This window comes from Mustelus asterias, chromosome 9, assembly GCF_964213995.1.
Source record: "Mustelus asterias chromosome 9, sMusAst1.hap1.1, whole genome shotgun sequence".
Taxonomy (NCBI): domain Eukaryota; kingdom Metazoa; phylum Chordata; class Chondrichthyes; order Carcharhiniformes; family Triakidae; genus Mustelus; species Mustelus asterias.
The window spans coordinates 36,911,561-36,932,559 of NC_135809.1; the positions used below are offsets into that span (position 1 = coordinate 36,911,561).

At 42.1% G+C, this 20,999-nt stretch overlaps 1 protein-coding gene across 1 annotated transcript in view; it reads right to left on the minus strand.

The window, feature by feature from the left end:
• The window catches only part of iqsec3a (IQ motif and Sec7 domain ArfGEF 3a), a 237,961-nt gene that overhangs the window by 141,185 nt on the left and 75,777 nt on the right, over positions 1 to 20,999 (minus strand). The window contains exon 3 of the mRNA XM_078220002.1: positions 1,849 to 2,936. Coding sequence (XP_078076128.1) covers positions 1,849 to 2,936 — 1,088 coding nt within the window. The remainder of the gene's footprint in view (positions 1 to 1,848; positions 2,937 to 20,999) is intronic.

Sequence of the window (20,999 nt, forward strand, 5' to 3'; positions counted from 1 at the left end):
AGTTTACAATAACTCCTTCAAAAGCATATGGAAAACTTTTTGCAACTGCTCAGCACATCAGGTAATTTGAAATGGTTACGTGTCTTGTGGTACAACTTCTGTAATGTTATGATAATTTGCAACTGAAGACTAGCCAAAATTGGATAGATTAAAATGACGCCGCTGGTCATTTTTTGGTACATTGTGTTTGGGCTTTCTAGTAGAACAGTGCAAAAAAACTTTGTCCATCCAATCTTATTCTTACAGGAATAGTTTGTCTACAATCAGAGTACCACTGCTCTATCAAAGAGATGCATGCAGTTCACCCACCAGGGGTTCATATATTAGACATTATTTTTTCACAAAAGCAAAAATGTGGTCTGCCAGATTACCTGTAACTCTTTGATGTTATAAGACAAGATATACACTTACTGGTGTCTTTCAGCCTTTGTAACCATGGTATCACCTCAGGGCAGTACTTGAAAAATGTATGCTTGCATTTGTTAACAGCTGTAAACTATAAACGTGATCAAAAGAGGCAACAGAGAAGAACCAATATAAATATCTCCCTTTTAGGGCGGCACGGTAGCACAGTGGTTAGCACTGCTGCTTCACAGCTCCACAGGGACCTGGGTTCGATTCCCGGCTTGGATCACTGTCTATGTGGAGTTTGCACATTCTCCTCGTGTCTGCATGGGTTTCCTCCGGGTGCTCCGGTTTCCTCCCACAGTCCAAAGATGTGCAGGTTAGGTTGATTGGCCATGCTAAAAATTGCCCCTTAGTGTCCTGAGATGCGTAGGTTAGAGGGATTCACGGGTAAATGTGTAGGGATATGGGGGTAGGGCCTGGGTGGGATTGTGGTCGGTGCAGACTCGATGGGCCGAATGGCCTGTTTCTGCACTGTAGGGTTTCTATGATTTAAACATTTTCCAGTAGAGGGAAATTCCGTGGTATATCATTGTTAAATGTTTGTCTCGGGGATTGTCATGAAATTCTGCTAAATTAAGAGAGGAACAGTAAGACATGGCAGTTTTATAGCTATAAAACTACCAGAAAATATATGGTTGAAAACAAGACAATACCCGGTAGGATTGGAGCCTGTGATCAATATCACTTAACATTTTTCACCATTGCATAAACACATGGAAAAATGAAAAAGATTGAAAGGAAAAGGAACAGGAGGATGGCAATGCACGGACGGGGATGACAACCAATATTGCTGTTTACTTGTCGTTGACCCCACCATACTATACTAGATCAATGGGAGTTACCCCAATTTTGCTGAACACCCATGTTAGCATGGGCACATCACAGGCTCCTTCCATAGCAGAAGGGAGTATACAGGAGCAGAATCAGAGAGTCAATCAGAGAGACCCTGGGTCCTCCAGCCTTTTGATTAACTTGCTGTCAGGCTACCAACAGCTCTCAGGCTAACTCCCAAGCCCTTCCCTTTCACCCCTGTCTGACTTAGGTCTGATGTGGAGGTGCCGGCGTTGGACTGGGGTAAGCACAGTAAGAAGTCTCACAACACCAGGTTAAAGTCCAACAGGTTTATTTGGTAGCTAGGGGCTTTTGCTACCAAATAAACCTGTTGGACTTTAACCTGGTGTTGTGAGACTTCTTACTGACTTAGGTGTGTCAGAAAGCACATGTACATTTCAGAGGCATAAATTAAATGGAAAACAACGGCATCGGAGTATCCAACCAAGTACAAATCATAATGGAGAAAACTCAATTCTTTAGGCAGCATTGCCATATCAGGAGATTGTAGAAATCTTGCCCTGGAGGAGTCCCTCAGAGCCAGATGATATTATTAATCATGTGCTTCTCTAGCTCAAACCTTGCATTTTGCTTTTGATGTTTACTTACACGTTAAAAAGATTGAGGCCAATACGGTAGAGACGTTTGCGGATGGTGTCAGTAGAGAGTGTTGGTGACTTGCAGCTGCTTGGGTTCTCACAGTGGTACCTGGGCATGCTCAATATCATAGCATGCAGTGCCTCTTTGGAAGAGACTTCTGATGGAGACTTAGCCGAGATGGATGTTGTACTGCTGCTGCTAAGTTGTTCTGCGTTGTCTAAGCGACTGGATTCTAACTGATGGTCCGGCATGATTCCATTGTTATGATCAATTTGGACGTTCTGCATCGCCAGCTGGCTCTGCCCTACCAACTCTCCTCCTACCCCGTTTGAGTTGATATTGACATTCAGTTCTGTGAAAGGATGATTATTTTGAATGATCATCTGTTCCTGTTCTGAAGAAGAACTCTGGGAACCTTTGTTCTCCTCCTCCCCTGGAACCAGGTCGTTTTTTGCAACCACAACATTCTGCTCAGATTCTGACGTAGCATTCTCACAGTTTGCCATGGCAACCGATGCAGATTCCAGCAGTGAAGAAACGGACATATTTTTGTTCTCAATGTGGAAAGTTACATCCCTGAAAGCCATCATCAGTGTACTTCCACTTCTCGCAAGGCCATCTTCCAGCTTGTCATCACTGTTTTCTTGCCCTGTTTTCCCAATCTCGCCTGCCGCCCCGTCCTGCATTGAGGCGCTGCTGAAAGTCTCTGTGAATTGGTAACTACTGCCGTCCTGCAGCGAGCACATTGTCTTCAAGCTCCAGGAGCTGAGGGCGTCATCGATCGACTTAGCCAGTGACTTAACCTGCTCCGTGAAGGAGTCCTCGAGCTCAGTCAGAGCCCCACTGATGCTGGCGGGCAAGGATGGCGACCTCACCAGGGGGATTCCTGCAAAGTTATACCCTTCCATTAAACTTTCGGCATTCTGCAACCTGACCTTCCGCAGAGAAATGCGCCTGGGCATGCGGCTTTCCAGCAAGGAATTCCGAATCTTTTCAAAGTTCTTGCTGAGTTGGTACTGACGGAAGGCTGTTTGGATGGTGCAGGCAGCCCGGCGAGATACCAAGTGGCCTCCATATTTGTGTTCCAGCATTTCAATCTGAAACGGGAGAGATATGGGATATCAAATTCTGCCATTCCGACTGTGGCTATCTACATAGAAAAAACTTAAATAAAGAGGATACCGCTCATCTGCATTCAAATCAATATATTGTATGAACGGGAAATGCCTCAGAATTCCTAGCTTAGGGTTCAAACGTTAACACACTTTGATTTGTCTTACCTGGGGAGGAGAAGAAACTTCTGCGTTCCCTCTTTACAGAGTTATCTAGCTTCTATGAAACTCCACGAACAAACTATGCTGTTACATTATTGTATTGCTAGAGCACTATATAACTCCACTCTTAGTTCCCATATTTGTGATGTAGGGCGGCACGGTTGCACTGCTGCCTCACAGCGCCAGGGACCCGGGCTCGATTTCCAGCTTGGGTCACTGTGGAATTTGCACATTCTCCCCGTGTCTGCGTGGGTTTCCTCCGGGTGTTCCGGTTTCCTCCCACATTCTGAAAGACGTGCTGGTTAGGGTGCATTGACCCGAACAGGCGCCGGAGTGTGGCGACTAGGGGAATTTCACAGTAACTTCATTGCAGTGTTAATGTAAGCCTTACTTGTGACCAATAAATAAACTTTAACTTTTACTTTAAAGTAACATTACAGCACTCTACAACATACTAGGACTCTCCACAGTTGTGAAGCCAATTGACTCAGCTACATGGGGCACGGTGATCTCAGTCTGATTAGGATTGCGACTCCCCGCCTGCAAGGATTGCAGACATTTCCCCGTATTCCTCTTGGTTTCTCACAACAACTAATGAGAGGCAGTGGTGAATGAAAAATAGAAATAGAGGGAAAGGGATATTTTTTTAAAAACGAGGGAAAAATCAGGAGAGGGTATGAAGGGAGAGAAGATAATTGAATATATTATTTTATAAACATTGCCAGTGATAGCTTGGGTCAGTTGTAACATCCTGTCCTTTGTCAGAAAGATCCAAGGCCCAGCCTCAATTCAAGGAACTCAGTACAAAACGTGGATGATACTTCAATGAATTGGTGCTACTCATTGGAGGTTTGGGTGAAAGGTTAAACTGAAGCTTCATCTACCTGTTCAGCTGCTTGTAAGATGCCTTACTGTACGATGTGAACAACAGCAAGGAAATTCTCCAGTGTCATGGCCAACTTATCTTTAATCTCTCACCCAACAGCATCAAAGCACATTTCCTGATCACCCCTCACTGCTGTGGCCTTGTGTACAAATTGGCTGCCACATTTGCTTGTATGAAAATAATGACTGAACTTCAAATATATTTATTTCCTGTTTGCATCAGCCTGGACATGAAAGCTGTAACATAAATGCAACTTCTTTCTTTCTAATGCTACAGACCCATCATCAATAATTCATATAATGGTACACAGTGCTGTTTTTATCCCTGTTTCTTCTCTTAGCTTACAAATCATATCCGGGAGTTTTGTTGACAGCTGTAATAAGTTGTCGAAGCTGCACTGGTTTTCTATAGTTATAGTTAAATAAAAGCTGGGTGGGTGGGGAAGATGAGGATTTATTTTACTCAACGGGTTGTTACAATCTGGCCTGCATTGCCTCTAAGCTTGGTGAAGGCCAAATCACTAGGTACTTTTGGGAAGGGAATGGGATAAATAATTCAAAAGGAAAATTTGCAGGATTGTGGGATTGATTGATTGCACTTTCTAAAAGCTAGCGAACGCACAATGAGGCACAATGTGATTCTATATTAAACCAAGACAAGGAATTCCCTGAAAATATTTTCAGTGCAGAGTCAGAGCATTAACTTTCACTGCTCTGATCTTTCCTGACAGACACCGGAAGAAGAAGCATGCTCAAACGTTGGCGAAGGCTTGCATTTATAGGCTGGATTCCTACACAACATTACAGAGTTCAGAACAAACCGACTTGATATTTGTGTAAAAGTACTCAAGCGAATAGTTCCCAAAGACTTGTTTGGTGCAATACAGCTGGAAAGTCTGCAGACCTTTGATCGTGGCATGTGTCGCTGCCACTGATGCTGCCAGAGTATTCATGGTCAGGAGAGATTTCCTCACTTCAATATCTTGTTGGGCAGCTATGCCAATATTGGTTCATCTCAGGCACCTGTCAGAGCAGGGAAAGGCAACAGAAGTGATGCTGGCCAACTGCTTGATTGCACACTGCAGAGCTCCAATTTTACAGGGAACATTTCCCTGTATACTAGCTGGCTGCGTTCTTTGTGATCCAAGCCAAGTCCCATATCTACTGTTCAGGAGTTTGGTACACCTCCTATCATCTGGCGTATGTACTGATTAACACTCATAGCCCTGGCCAGAGCTAAGAAAACTCCGAGCTAAGGAGCCATTTGCAGGGAATAAAGTTGGAGGAGGTTCTATTTCAAACAAGAATCAACAGAAATTCACAGTGAAGGCTCGGACGTGGCACATCAGGATTCTAACCCAATTTGTGAGCTTGCAGATACGTTCCAATCCAACTTGCCAACCTGTAGCAAGACTGCATTGAAAGCCCGACACAATTTCAAAACCCATGTATTTGAGTCATGTGGACTGTGGTGAATCAGAGATTTCAGTTGACATGGCAGGCGCAACCTATCATTAGCATCTTGTGGCCCAGGTTTTTTTTATTCATTCGTGGGATTTGGGCATCGCTGGCTGGCCAGCATTTATTGCCCATCCCTAGTTGCCCTTGGAGGGCAGTTGAGAGGCAACCACATTGCTGTTGCTCTGGAGTCACATGCAGGCCAGACCGGGTAAGGACAGCAGATTTCCTTCCCATGAGTGAATCAGATGCATTTTTCTGACAATCGACATGGTTTCATGGTCATCAATAGATTCTTAATTCCAGATATTTTTTGTTAAATTCAAATTCCACCATCTGCCATGGTGGGATTTGAACCCTGGTCCCCCAGAACAGTTTCTGGATTAATTGTCTAGCGATAACATCGCTAGGCCATTGCCTCCCTGTTCAAGAAACTTGCGCACGGACGACAGGTGAAGGATAGGCTCAAGTATGAGGCTGCCTACGATCAAATAGCCATTCATCACTCAGGAGCTAGGCTTCTATATGACTTATTGACCTAAAATGCAGCTGGTACTCATGGAATGGATTATGGAGGGAGTACCTTGAAGTGACGAGAGAAAAACTACCAAAACTAATCAACTGAAACTAAAAGCAAAATTAAAAATAGGGCATAGTGCACAAGTGCCAGAAGAACTGTTCCACATCCTTCACAATGGACTGGAATTTACTGCAATCGCAATATTGCAATGAATGCCTCAAGTTAGAATATTGTCTTTCCTCATCCTCCAATGGCAAAATTACACAAAGATTTTCAAGAGAATGGATTAAAATATGCTACAGCGAGGACAGCGGTGAATTAGAATCAGCCAATGGGTAATACCCCTAATTGAATTATGGCTAAAGGATTTAACAGCAGGGTTATTTGAAACTTGAAGCTTAAAAGTGACTTAATTTTTTTTGCCAAGAAATCTGCCAGGCTCGAAAAACATTAGTCTCATGGCCTATAGCTATTTTAAAACTAACAGTTGCCTTAACAGTTACAGATTTCCTTACATCTACATTTTTAGAACACAACAAACTGATCAATAAATCCCTCCTCTCCTGTTCAAAATATTGTGTTAATTCTACAGGAAGGTCGTTTTTATGATTCATACATTCCTATAAGCGACTGGAAGACTGAGACTTTACGCTTATCAGGATTGGAGGCAATGCACGGGAAATCCTTGCTGCTGACCAAGCAGCTGGAGACAAGCAGTTAGGGAGGGTGTGGAAAACGCAGAGAACAAAAGAAATGACCAAATGGCAGCTAGAGTGCCTGCAGAATGGAATAAACATCATTCAACCTCGGGTCAACGCTATTCCCCATGCCAGCTTTGGAAGGGACTGCCAGTCACGAATTGGGTGGCATGGTGGCACAGTGGTTAACACAGCTCCCTCACATCGCCAAGAACACAGATTCAATTCTGGCCTCAGGTAACTGTCTGTGTGGAGTTTGCACGTTCTCCCCGTGTCCGCGTGGGTTTCCTCCGGGTGCTCGGGTTTCCTCCCACAGTCCAAAGATGTGTAGATTAGGTAGATTGGCCCAGCTAAATTGCCCCTTAGTGTCAGGGGAACTAGTGGGGTAAATATTTGGGATTAAGGGGATAGGGCCTGGGTGGGATTGTTGTCAGTGGAGGTTCCATGGGCCAAATGGCCTCCTTCTGCACTGTAAGGATTCTATGATTCTAACTACAACTGGTTATGTTCAATGCAGATACGCCCTGGGTGCAGTCCATCAACTCTCGAGATGGAATTAAACCAATAGAATATAGAAAAATATTGAATTATCTAAGCTGGCAAAGCCACGCTGAAAGTCTGTAAGCTGTTTTTGATAAATATTTGGAGTGGAAGTAAAGTTTCACATGTCATTAATAATAACTGGAGAACGGTTTGAAGCTTAAGTAGCAGGATTCATCCTTTCTTAAATTCTTTCCTTATGCTAGAATCAATCTGTAGAAACTTAGGTTAGGCATGATGCCTCAGCTCATATGTTTTGTGAATCTTGATTGGAAAGATTTGTTACCATCCCTATGTTATGGAACTAACAGGGATGAATCATGGCAAGTTTTCCCTGGCATGCCCTTTAAAACCAGAAAACTGAATCCTTTTTGAATCCCTGATATTTATGCATATTGCTTACACCAACAGTTAATTAAAATATATGCATTAAATAAAAATGAATGAATGGGTCTTCGGGGTTGAGATTTGTTGCTGCACTGCCTGTGGATTCCAAAAACACAATTCACCTTCAGCAGTGTTGCCAGATTTTAAATATTTTATCCTATGTTGCCTAGATATAAACAAAATATATCTGACTTCAAAAAGAACCAAGCGTGAACTGAGAATTTTTTTAATATATAAAGTAATTGATTCATATGATTCCAGAAAGTGCTGTATTTAATTAAAGGTTAAACTCACAGTGGAATATAATTAATGGAGATGAAATAATAATAGATGTCAAAATTACAAAGCCCATCAGTGCCAGTCTTTAACAATCTGGAAGACAGCGGCAATCGCAGTTGGTTTAGTTCAGCAAACTTGCCATTGGCAGGGGGTGCAGATCTATCAGAATTAACTGAACAACATTTTTTGATGAAAGAAAGGTTGAGGCTGAACAAATATCCTGGGAAATTATGCTGTAAAGTAAGTGGGGGTGTAACTCATTTATAACATAATATCTGACTGCATTTGCACAACAGAATGGGCCCTTTCTACAGAAATATGTTGTGGCACAGTGGTTATCACTGCTGCTTCACAGCACCGGGGACCCGGGTTCAATTCTCAGCTTGGCTCACTGTTTACGTGGAGTCTGTGCGTTCTCCCCGTGTCTGCCTGGGTTTCCTCCGGGTGCTCCGGTTCCCTCCCGCAGCCCGAAAGACGTGTTGGTTAGGTGCATTGGCCATGCTAAATTCTCCCTCAGTGTACCCGAACAGGCGCCGGAGTGTGGTGACAAGGGGATTTTCACAGTAACGTCATACAAGTGTTAATGTAAGACTACTTGTGACACTAATAAATAAAACTTTTTTAAAAAACTTAAATATGTTATTACAAGGATGGGGTTCTCAAAATTCTGGGCCAATGTTTTTTTTGCATAGATATTATCATCACATGGTACGTTTAACAGTGGAAACAAAACAATTCACAAACAAAATGTCACCAATCAATAATGTCCTTCAAAATTAGATATCATGTTTCCCCTAAGAAAGTTGTTCAATCAATGGGAGAAAGTCCCCTAAAATCTGTAGATTCTCCCTACTCATACTTAATAATATTCATCTCTGAACATTCATCCTCATTCCAGAGGATGAAAAACATATCCATAATCTTGATGACTAAAAATGACAGTAATTCCCTTGATATTCTTCAATCAGAATAATTGTTAAACTGTATAAAATCCCTCGGAGAAAAAGATGCAAATTGCAGTGTCATTATGATTAATTATCAAGAAAGAAACAACAGAGCATCTTTCTAAACATCTTCACCTTTAACATCTCTGATTACCTTCAATATTCTTTGAAGAAATCCTCTTTAATGAAACCTTTAGAGACCTCTCCTCATCCACCCCCCATTTTCCTACTCAGGTCAGGTCATAAACTGTGAAGTACATTCGGCCGCTTTGTTATATTAGAGAGGGAATAATATTGCAAGATGTCTCTGTTGCGTGGTATTGAAGCAATACTCTCATCAACAGACTCAGAAAATCTCCAACTGGGAGATTGAAGCTCTTCTGCTTTATCAGTTTCAGATGAACCTTTAATTATGTTATTGACGTTGCATGAGGCTTAATAATCTTCTTTAATTCTTTCCTGTGGATATGTGCTTGCATTTCAAATCCAAAGTCTTGCTTGTATATACATCCCTCTCTACAGTTTGAAAACCTGGATTATGCTTAGTCTCCCTCCTTGCCCATACTGCCACTCAATTCAAACAGAATATAGCGTTCTTTTTCACAGCCAACAGGATAATATCAGAGCAGGTAAAAAGACTCACAATCATGTATCACAATGCAGCATTTTGTTATGGGTGGACAAAGTCTGGTTCACCTTGTACGATGTGCTCTTAAAGTTTATTTTATTAGTGTCATAAGTAGGTTTATATTAACACTGCAATGAAGTTACTGTGAAAATCCCCTAGTCGTCATACTCCAGCGCCTGTTAGGGTACACTGAGAGAGAATTTAACATGGTTAATCCACCTAACCAGCACATCTTTCGGACTGTGGGAGGAAACCAGAACACCCAGAGGAAACCCAACGAACACAGGAGGGAGAAAGTACAGATACAGTGACCCAAGCTGGGAATCGATCCACGGTCCCTGGCGCTGTGAGGCAAGAGTGCTAACCACTGTGCCATTGTGCCGCTCTTGGAGAAATGAAACGCAGAGCAGCAATGCAAATGACAATCATCTAGAAATTTGCTAAGGTCCATTTTTAGGCATGTGGGTTGTAATTCATAATCTGGCAGGATCTGTTCCCATTGAGAAAGACAGGATGCAAATTTTATGGTGCCCTCTCATTCAAATTATTGTAGCATTGGACTGAGTATGATCCACACTGCTGACTGCCTGAGCACTCCACAGGGGTCTCGGCATCATGCATTAATAGCACATTATACAGCTAGCCTATTTGTCTTAAAGACAATCTCATTCTCTTAAAGGAAAATTGCATTAATAGGAAGGAAACTGCTGTTGATTGCCTTAACTGACTGGCTGCAAGTAGGATGAGGTCTTATAGGGGAGAACAGTAGGAAGAGAAAGACGCTTCCACGGGGAGATAGGGCAGTAGGCCCTCAAAGATCACCCTCTGAAGGGAATGGGAGTAAATGATCAGGGAAGTCAATGCATTCTGGCTCCATGTATGTGGCAGCCAAGCCACAAGAGGTTTAATGAGTAGGGTGGCCAAGGTCAATGAATGCATCTTGTCATGATGATGAGCACGATGACTGAGTTACATCTATTCATAACTTCACAAGCCAAACAAAGATATTTTGAACTGTTTAAAGAGGACCTTTAAAAATACATGTCAAGACATTGATCAAAAGATGGTTGACACAGGTCATCTAGTACCTGATATTGTAATGGTGATCATTCTCTCAAGTTCCTATATGGATTGCACTACAGATCTACTCTCAGATGTAGCATGGAATTTCAAACCCGAAGGGGTGTCAAGCCCCAGTTCAAAATCTGGAAAGGAGGGCATTAAAAATGCAAGTACTGGTTTCTCAATCCACAGTAATTCCGTGAAGACAATGGAACTTGCTACCCAGCCAGTTACACCCCATCAGACGCTCACAATGTCCTGCGGAGGACAAAATTCTTGGTGCACTAAGTCCCACAATGCTTGAGCTTGAGAGAAGAGAAATTTTCAACATGTATTTTCTTCATAAAGCTGCTGCTGATTGGCTTACTTGATTTATATTAGATATGACAGTGGTTAAGAAAGTCAGGAACAGAAACTGCAGCCAAGCTGCAGTTCACTGACCGTTTGCCTCTGTAACTTGGGTTCAAGCCCAGTCCAGCAAATGGGATGAATGTCTTCTCTTCCTACTGACTACTGGAAATTAGTTTTATATTGCTTCACCTCAGGTCTCAGCAAATGCAGAAATGTCACACTGACTCAGTACAGGATGCGGTGATAAGGTTGGAGTCAAGGCGCATTGAGGTAATAATTTTCTAGTTGCCAAGTGAATTCTAAATGTGAGCTCATAAACATGCCCTGAAAGAAATGCTGAACAGAAGAAATCTTCACAAATACACTTAAGATATCAATATACATGGCAAAAGATTAACTGACCCATTGTTGGAGCAGAGCTTTACTCTGCCACTGGCCATACCCTACATGGGTGTTCTGGCATTACTGTGTGTTATGGACAGAACGGGGGCTCAATTTAAACAGTCCTGATGTCTCCTCTCACCACCTGTCCATTAACAAAAAGGTGTTTTGATTTGTCTCCCTCTTTATAAGAGGTGGCATTGTCCCCAATCCCGTCAGATTTGGTGCAATCCAATTTTCTAATAAAACATAAAAAGTTAATATAGGATGAACTCAAAGGGTTAGTTTATTTTCACACGCTCAAAACCCAGGAGGTGGGTTGCAATGTCGCACCCGTTGCATTCGTACAGTAAGAGGGATAGAGAAAAGAAAGGTTTACAGTGTAGAGACCACCAAGAAGAGAAATATTGTTTCACGTGGGTTCCAGGGTCCAGAACCAAAGTCCAATGAGGCATTCATTCATGAAAATGCAGATGACCTTTGTATAGCTCCCCTTGAATTTGATTTTGGCAGCCTACGGGGCATCATGGGGGGTGCTACAGGGATAATGAGGTGTGATTTTCCTTTATCTGGCAGTAGCCAGATAGCTCATTTTGTTTGGGGTCACAGCCAGACATAGATTCAATCATTTTCAGTTTTTGTCCACTTTAAAATTTTTAGAGGTAGCAATGAGCAAACAAAAGAATTATACAGGGTAAGGCTTTGGTCCTTCACATGTGTATGGGCTGGACTATCCTTATAAAGGAAGAGGATGATCAGGGTAGGACTTCTACTCACCATCCTGAACCCAGTATGATCTTGACCGATCATTTTGGTTCAGGCTTATTTCTTGTGCATTAAATTTCTAGAATGGATCCCCAGCACCAAAAGGAAAGATACCGGTGCTGCTCCAGCACCAGAGGAGAATGGGGGGCTGGCTTAAATAGAGCCACAAAGCTCCAAAGGTTATAGATTATTTTTTGCTTTAAAGTCCTGGTTAGGACTGAAGATTAAAAATATTTTGTTGTTGAGGCTTAAGGAGGGCAAAGAAAGCGTCCACCATTGACCCCGCCCTCCCTCCCCTCAAGAAGGGGCTGTGGCAAAGCCTTCCCTAGGTACTGTCCGAGGGTCTATCCTCTCCTGGTGTTGAACAGGATCATCAATGGAATATGAGGAAATTGGTAGGGTTTTGAGGCGTGGTGTTCACACTGTCAATTACATATGGGGTGTAGTGAAGTGATGGCCAATGGTCTCTGCAGGGACAGAAGAAGGAAAACTTCGGCCAGGGCAGGATTTGCCAACGATACACCTCATATATTGGAGAAAAACCCAGGCTCAGAAATATCAATCACTGACATTCCTCACCTTACTGAGTGGAGAATATTACCAAGAAAAAATGGTATTAATTTTTTCTAACTTAGAATAAATTAATATAGAAGTAAAATTGAAACCATATATACAAGTATGTACAGTAATTGTGGCTCTCTGAGTCTGAAGGCGGGATTTTCTGTTTTCGTTTTTGACAATGGGAGCAGAAAAAGTTGAGAGGAGTCCCAAATCATGTTTCACGTTGACATGAAGATTGTCTCCTCCTGCCTCAGTGACGGGATGCATTTCCCGATGTTTTACTGTCGAGAACATCATTTGAATACATTGCCAGGGTCCGTGCCTGGGCATTGCCGGGGGAGGGGCGGGGCAATGTCGGGGAGCAGTGTCGGGAATGGGGGGTCCAAAGTGAACTGCTTTGTACTAAGGCAGCCTTCAAAAATGGCACCCTGATCTGTTAGGGACTAAGTCGCTGGTGGGCATCATTACATTGTGGGACTCGCCTTTTTAAACTTTTCACATTATGATCCGGGACAATACAATGGAAAACACAGCTTATCCCACCCACTACTGTCCTTTGCCAAATTCCTGGAAAATTCTGCCCAATGACTGTCATATGCATATCTTTGCTGGTTCATTCCGCTCAGACCTGTTGATAGCCAGTTTATAATCAAGGGAGGAAGAAGGCCAAAGTTAAAGAAAGGTAATGATTAACTATTAAACTTGCAAATAAAAGGTGCAGTCATCTACAAACGTACAATTGTATACATCAAATAGAAATCCGGTTTACAGATTTAGACCTCAGTTATGTCTGATTATATAGATGTAACCATTAGGAAAATAGGTAGAGATCCATTATGTACTCGTTTCATTCATTTAATGCATTATCCATTTTCCGGATGTGTTTTCTACAGATGCCAGAACTGTTCACCAATTTGCGGTTAATGTTAAAATGATGTTAAAATTAGCCACTTATTTAGATGTCACTGCAATTTCTTAGCCTTTATTCTGACAGCACTCAATCATTTACCTACCCCATCAAATGAGTATCAAGGGTTGCAACAGAAATAAATTTGAAGAATATAGTGAGACATAACCTGAAAATACCATTGTTTGTTTTGTTTCTGTCCCTTGACTGCTTAGTTGGTTGGTGGACGCTGTGCCACTTGTTCTGGCACTGCCATTTTTTAATGTACAATTCCCACCACTTATAGCATGTTGCAGTTAGCATAATTGGCCCACTATAATCTTTGGTCAGTGTATCATCATTTAGAGACACTAAAAGAGAATGAGAATAGCGAAGGAAATAAATGGGTGGCTGGATTCCAATTCTTCCCCTACCGCAGTACCCCCCACCCCCAACCCCTCCACAGTTATTAACGTAACTGAACATGGGGGATTTTCCAATTTTCCCAAATAATCGGATTTGGTAAACTGGTAAAATGCAGGATGGACAAGGATTTCGTAAATCTCTGCAGGAGCTACTGCTGACTATCCATAGGTGGAATATAGATTTTGAACATGTGACTGTTAACAATGAGGGAGATCATGATCTCAAAACAAGCACTCCGAATTAATTGTGGAGGGCCTTAAATACCATGACCAGGATTGATTGGATTTTCATGCCTCTGTCTGTGTTGGAAAGGAGTTCGGGGGGAGATTTAAAATGGTGGATGGGACCTGATTCTGGGATTCTAGCCCCCATTCCTGTCATTCGGGATTTTTATGACCTCAATATAAGGTTGTGGGTAGTGAACCCACACTCAGAAATCCCACCCTTACGCTGCATTGGAAGGGTAGGCATTTTGATGCCCCCCCTCCCTCCCCCTCACACTATATTTTAACGGAATCAGTCATGTTTTGATAGGAGACATGGGTTACAACACACCAGAGGAATTGTGAGTGATAATGGAACCCTAGTACCAAGTAGAGAACTAAAAATGTCACCTGATCCTGGAATTCTTTAGTTGACAGGCTTTGAAAGACAAAAAAAAGTTCTTTAAGTTTCAATGGTTCAATATTGTACTATAAGTTAGTTGAATTATTTTCATCGCAATGATTGATTATAGGTCTCTATTCTGCAAGGATAAATTAATCAGCATTCTGTAAAGGTTGAGATGCATTCGAGTACTTTTCCAATTTGGAAAAGTGCTCCAATGCATTTAAAACTGAAGAAAACAGCGCTTAGAATTGTTAAGTGATTTAAAAGCTCAGGCCCTTTAAATTGAAAAAATTACCTTCCACAGTTTTCACTTAGAGAAAATAACTCCTGCTTACTCCCAGACTGCTTTGATTGACAAGAGTATTTGGTGTAGCTTAGAAAAAGACGAGGCCATCTGGGTTTTTTTCAGTTTGAATAGAATCCATTGACTTACATTTTCATTGTAACTGAGTCTATTACAAATGCTTGGCTGAGTTTCAAATGCAGTATTTTTAAATCTCAGCAAAGTGCTATGGTCACATTTGATTGCCATTTTAAGCGGTAATTAAAAGATTTCCTGTCATTGATATGGTTAGTGAAATAGATGTTTGTTTTTTCCAACAGATCAATCATGTGAAGGGATTTATATTTTTTGAGCAAGGGAGGCCCGAGTCAATCCAACCTGTCTCACTGAAATGAGAATACAGCAGGTGGGGAACCTTTTAAAAGGGACATGACTACGAAGTTGTGAAGTTTCCCAACTTGACCTTTTCATATTATATAGCCCTAGGGATCACAAATAAGTATAAAATAGTCATTAATAAATATGATAGGGAATTATTTACCCAAAAAGTAAGATCAGGTGGGAGTATACTGTAATCTTTGATTACGACTTGCTTCTATGAAACACACTCACAGATTTCATCAGGAACACAAAGATTATTTATTAGTAAGGAAAGACTGTACAGAGAATGGCAGCGCCCCCCCCCCCCCCCCCCCCCAGCCCCGAAGGTGCCCTGGAGCAGCCCACTGGCTGCCCAATCCCTACATGGCTTCTACATGCCTCCTAGATATCTTCTACATGTCTTCTGCCTAAGAGAAGATCCCCTGGAGTGACTACCCAATCTCGGTCTCAATTGTTCCCTCAAGCCAGGTGCCAGGTGACCCTATTTTGCTGTGTTGCCCTTAAAAGGAACAATCACCACAGTCAGTGGTGTATTGTTTTGGCTGATGTGGTTAAATATGTGTCTAAGTTATAAGATGTGGATATGAGGCTGCAGCAGTGTGTGAGGGTGTGGTGAAGCTATGAGTGTTATGTACAAATTGTGATTGAAAGAGATCGTTGCCAGCTGTGTGTTGAGATGTAGTGAATTGAGGTTTATGTGATGCTAGAGGTATTGTCCATGGGACATTTGAAGATACATCCACCAACCTTGACTCCTCGTGTGAGCTCATTTTCTTGTGTCCAAGCCCTCAGGACTATTCTGCTGGCATGCCTGTCTGGAGACCCTCCATGCCTCTTGTGGCGGAAGACATTTCTCCCCCTGTTTACCTTCTGCACCAAGGTCCCCAATCTAAAGTCTGAGAATCGGAGCCTCCATTTTTCACTGTTGCATCATATTCACTTTTCTTGCAATTCAGGCATTCTCTCCCCATCCACTTCCAGCATCTGCTTCAACCTGAATGCTCCTTGCCTTTATCTTACACAAATCTGGACCCCATGCTTGCAGTAACTCAATGGTGCATTTAGCGTCAGACTGCACATTACAATCATTGAATAAATAGGCAGCACCAAGTGCATGCTACCTTTAATGTATTCTGCTCCCTTGAATTCAATCTTCAGCCAGACGTCAGGAAAATGCAAGTATTTAATTTATTATATCTGTTATTATATCTCTTACATCTTGTAGGCTTCACATTCCAACATCACTGCCCCAGACAGTCCCCGGGCAGATTTAAGACCCCCCAAAAGGGTCACTCGACTTGCTCCCTTAAAAGAATATGTGCCCCACATGCATAACACGACCTGCTTCAGATTTTTAAAAAACAGACGCTGGTTAATAGCACATCCCAATCCTCACACCCATTTTTTGTGAGCTATTCAGTTTTGTCCACTAAATTCATTATGGTCACGCCTGTTATCTCTTGAGATGGTGCATGTATCAATCAAGAAGATTACAGTACCACTGGAGAAATAAAAATTTTCTGTAACACTTCCACAACATAGAGATGACAAAGTAACCCATTACACTATTCTCAATTGCAATATCTTGTGCATTCCTACATTTTGTAACTCTCAAAGTTATTGATGTCTTACAAGAATGCAAAAACTATAACAGAATGAAAATTTCAGTTTGCATGTGCCAGTATTCTTGTTTTCCAGCTCATCATTGCATAGTTTCATTATATTTGCCTCTAGGGCTTGGATTTCTTTTTCTTTTGCTTCTATTACAGTTTTCCAAATCACTCTCTCTGATTTCAGGCTATTTTTGCTTTTTTGCTAGTTTGTTAATTGTAGCAGTAACTCAATGTGAGGGATGGCAGTGTTGGAAAAAAGAATACTTTGAAATTACAGGCTCCCAGTGTTAGCGTTAAACACTCTTAGGCCTGGTATCCCACAGTCGGGTTGGCTTTGAGGTACAGGTTTGGGGATCATCGTTCAAGTTGCAAGTCACTACCTGAGGTTTGGCCCCTCACAGCACCAGGGACATGGGTTCAATTCATGCCTTGGGTGATTGTCTGCGTGGAGTTTGCATGTTCTCCCTGTGTCTGCGTGGGTTTCCTCCCACAGCCCAAAGATGTGCAGGTTAGGTGGATTGGCTCTGCTAAATTGGCCATTAGTGTCCAAAGATGCGTAGGTTAGGTGGATTGGCCATGCTGAATTGACCATTAGTGTCCCAAGAGTGTAGATTAGAATATTTAGTCATTATTAACCATTAATTAGCCATAGTAAATGTGTGGGCTTGCAGGAGGAGGGGGCCTGTGTAAGACATTCTCCGTCAAAGAGTCAGTGTAGACTCAATGGGCCAAATGGTCTCCTGCGCTGTAGGGATTCTATGATTTCAAGTGAAAAACAGAATGACAATCTGCCCAGTTAAATCCCTGCAGCGAGCATTCTAGAAGTTAAATGGTCAACAGGAGGGTAGATTTGGGTGAGGGATTGTGTGCAGAGGGTTGGTGAGGTGGGTGGGAGGGGGGAGGGCGAGCTGAGTATTGTGGTGATGAGAGTGAGAGAAAGTTTGCAAATGTATTCACTGCCCACCTATCAGAGTCAAGAAAGCCTAGTGGAATTAGTTCTTGCAATTGGCATTTTTGATAGCATTTCAAATTACTGAAGGAGATGGAAAACAGGGAGTCAGAGGACCAACATCTGAAAAATACTCATTCATGGTGTCCTGACAAACCAGCTGCTGACATTTACGCACATCTGCTTCTACCTCAAAATCCATACAAGCAACGCAAAAGGAGGGGGGGAGAGGGACAGGGGAACAGTTGTTGAGCAATTCAGATGAATTGAACTAATTAATCAAAGAAAGTTTCATATAATTGTAGAAGTTTATGAGGGAATTTAAAGTAAAAAAATATAAAGGGAATATGAAGTAAAAGAAAACGTGAAATTTATGAAATAGACTAAAATAATTTTATTTAAACCGGTTGAACTTTTCATTTCATTTCATTTCAAAATGCATTGAACATACCACAGTCAGGTTCTGTCTGTGGAGAAAAGCATTTTAAAAGTATCAGCATCTACCGGCAGTGCTGGTTGTATCTGTAGCTGGTGCCATGATTGGCCATTCATGTGTTAAATATGTCACATAATGTTAACAGCAGGAGCTGATGCTCCTGCATTATGTAGTTGGAAGTCTTCATGCGTTTTTGCACTTCCGCCTCCAGATGACCATACCAGCAGATGAGGAACAGCACTATAATTCTCACCAACATTATTTCAAAAGGAAATTTGGTGCCATGATAATTCATACAACTCAAGGTTTTGTAAACCATTCATAAGTGCCTACTTAAAGTTTACTTCTTTCCTCCTTCAAATCTTAGAGAACAAACTCTTCAGAATTCCCCTGAGAATCTGTGCCCTGTTTCCAATGTGCCGTGTTGATCTGAGAATTTATTAATCTGTAAATTCCCTCTATCTATCATTGGGGAGACTACTACAACATCCCGGCCTCATCAAAGATCTCCACCTCAAAACAACAAGCTAGCTCCGAGCAGTTATTGTGATAGCGAACTTGCAAATAGGAACAGGAGCTAATCTGGCCTTCTCAGCCAAGATGGAAATCACAACCTGCAAGTGGGATAAGAAACTTTTCACCACTAAGAAAGAAATCTGGCCTTGCAGATGACATGGATATATCAACACCAACCCTCTGTCCCCACTCGCACCTGGGTATAACTAGGGAATCCTGGACCTGCAGGTGGGGAGAGAAGCTATGCTCTGCTAGCAGAGAAGAAGTAAGAAATTTAACAACACCAGGTTAAAGTCCAACAGGTTTATTTGGTAGCAAAAGCCACACAAGCTTTCGGAGCTCCAAACCCCTTCTTCAGGTGAGTGGGAATTCTGTTCACAAACAGGACATATAAAGACACAGACTCAATTTACATGAATAATGGTTGGAATGCGAATACTTACAGCTAATCAAGTCTTTCAGAAACAAATGCAGAGAAGAAAACAGGGAAGGTAAGGGAAAATCGTTTCAACACCTATCCCCAACCCTGACTGAGATGATACTGCACCCACCCACGTCCCATATCATCTCTGTGCAAGTATCCTTTACTTTGTTCCTCTGTGTCCACCCCCACTCTTCCCTCTCCCTTCATTCATCACCTTCCTTAATGAACCGTTATAAAACTCTGGTTTTGCTTCAGCTGGAATATTTGGGCATTGCAGTTAAGGCTTTAAGAGAGGGTGCAGAAAAGCAAAAAGGGATGAGGGACTTCATTACGAGGATAGATTTGAGAAACTGGAATTGTCCTCTTTTGAGAAGGGCGAGAGGAGTCTTGATGGAGGTATTCAAAATCATGAGGGATCTGAGCAGAGTAGATTGAGTGAAACATTGGCGGAAGGGTACACCTTCACACTGTAATGGCCTCAGCAAGGCCCATGAGGTTGGCTTCTTGGCATATGAGCTCCCTGATTGAGGTAATGATTGCCTGCCCAATCAAAGAGTCTCACCTGTCTATATAGTGAGAAGTGTCAGAGCTACTAACACTCTGGATTCTGACTTTGTACCTGAAGCACTCCTTGGAGATAAGTGGAGATAAGTTTGTAAATAAAGGGAATGTGGTGAAGGGACACCGGCCTTTAAGGAGTTATTTCACACACCAATGGGGGTTCTGCAGCATTTCAGTGTTTCATCATTCAGGCACTAGGCCTGGACTGCAGAAAACAGCTAATGCTCCAACCAATTCAACTTCTCACTTTCCCAATTTGCTGTGGATTTTGCTACTTAACTATAAAAAGCAATATCAAAATTAAAGAATCAAAAGTATAAAACAATTTCTTCAAAGAATCAGTACCCAGGTTCAATTCCGGCCTTGGGTGACTGTCTGAGTGGAGTTGGCACGTTCTCCCCGTGTTTGCGTGGGTTTCCTCCGGGTGCTCCGGTTTCCTCCCACAGTCTGAAAGACATGTTGGTTAGGTGCATTGGCCATGCTAAATTCTCCCTCAGTGTACCCAAACAGACACCAGAGTGTGGCAACTAGAGGATTTTCACAGTAACTTCATTGCAATGTTAATGTAAGCCTGCTTGTAACACTAACAAAATAAACGAAAAAACTAAACTAAACTACACCTTCATCCAATTATCCTGTCGACTACATTTCATCTTGACTCCCTGCTTCCATTATCAAAGGTGAAAAATCTATTAATTGTGAGGTATAAAGATTTTACATTTAACCAAAATGCATTGTTTATAATGTAGCGATTCAAAATCAAATTATACCCCGAGCCACGCTGCCTAAGAAATTTGAATCTCCAGCTTGTACCTGTTCATACAAGCTTTCATATATTCACGGTGGTACGATGGCACAGTGGTTAGCACTGCTGCCCCACAGGGACTTGGGTTCGATTCCAGTCTTGGTTGACTGTGCAAATTCTACACAGACATTCTTCCCGTATGTGCGTGGGTTTCCTCTGGGTGCTCCAGTTTCCTCCCACACTCCAAAGATGTGCAGTTTAGGTGGATTGGCCATGCTAAATTGCTCCTTAGTGGCCCAAGTTGTGTAGTTAGGGGGATCAGCAGGATAAATGCATGGGATTACGGGTTTAGGATGGGGGGTGGGCCTGGGTAAGATGCTGTAGTAAGAAGTTTAACAACACCAGGTTAAAGTCCAACAGGTTTATTTGGTAGCAAAAGCCACACAAGCTTTCGAGGCTCTGAGCCCCTTCTTCAGGTGAGTGGGAATTCTGTTCACAAACAGAACTTATAAGACACAGACTCAATTTACATGAATAATGGTTGGAATGCGAATACTTACAACTAATCCAGTCTTTAAGAAACAAAACAATGGGAGTG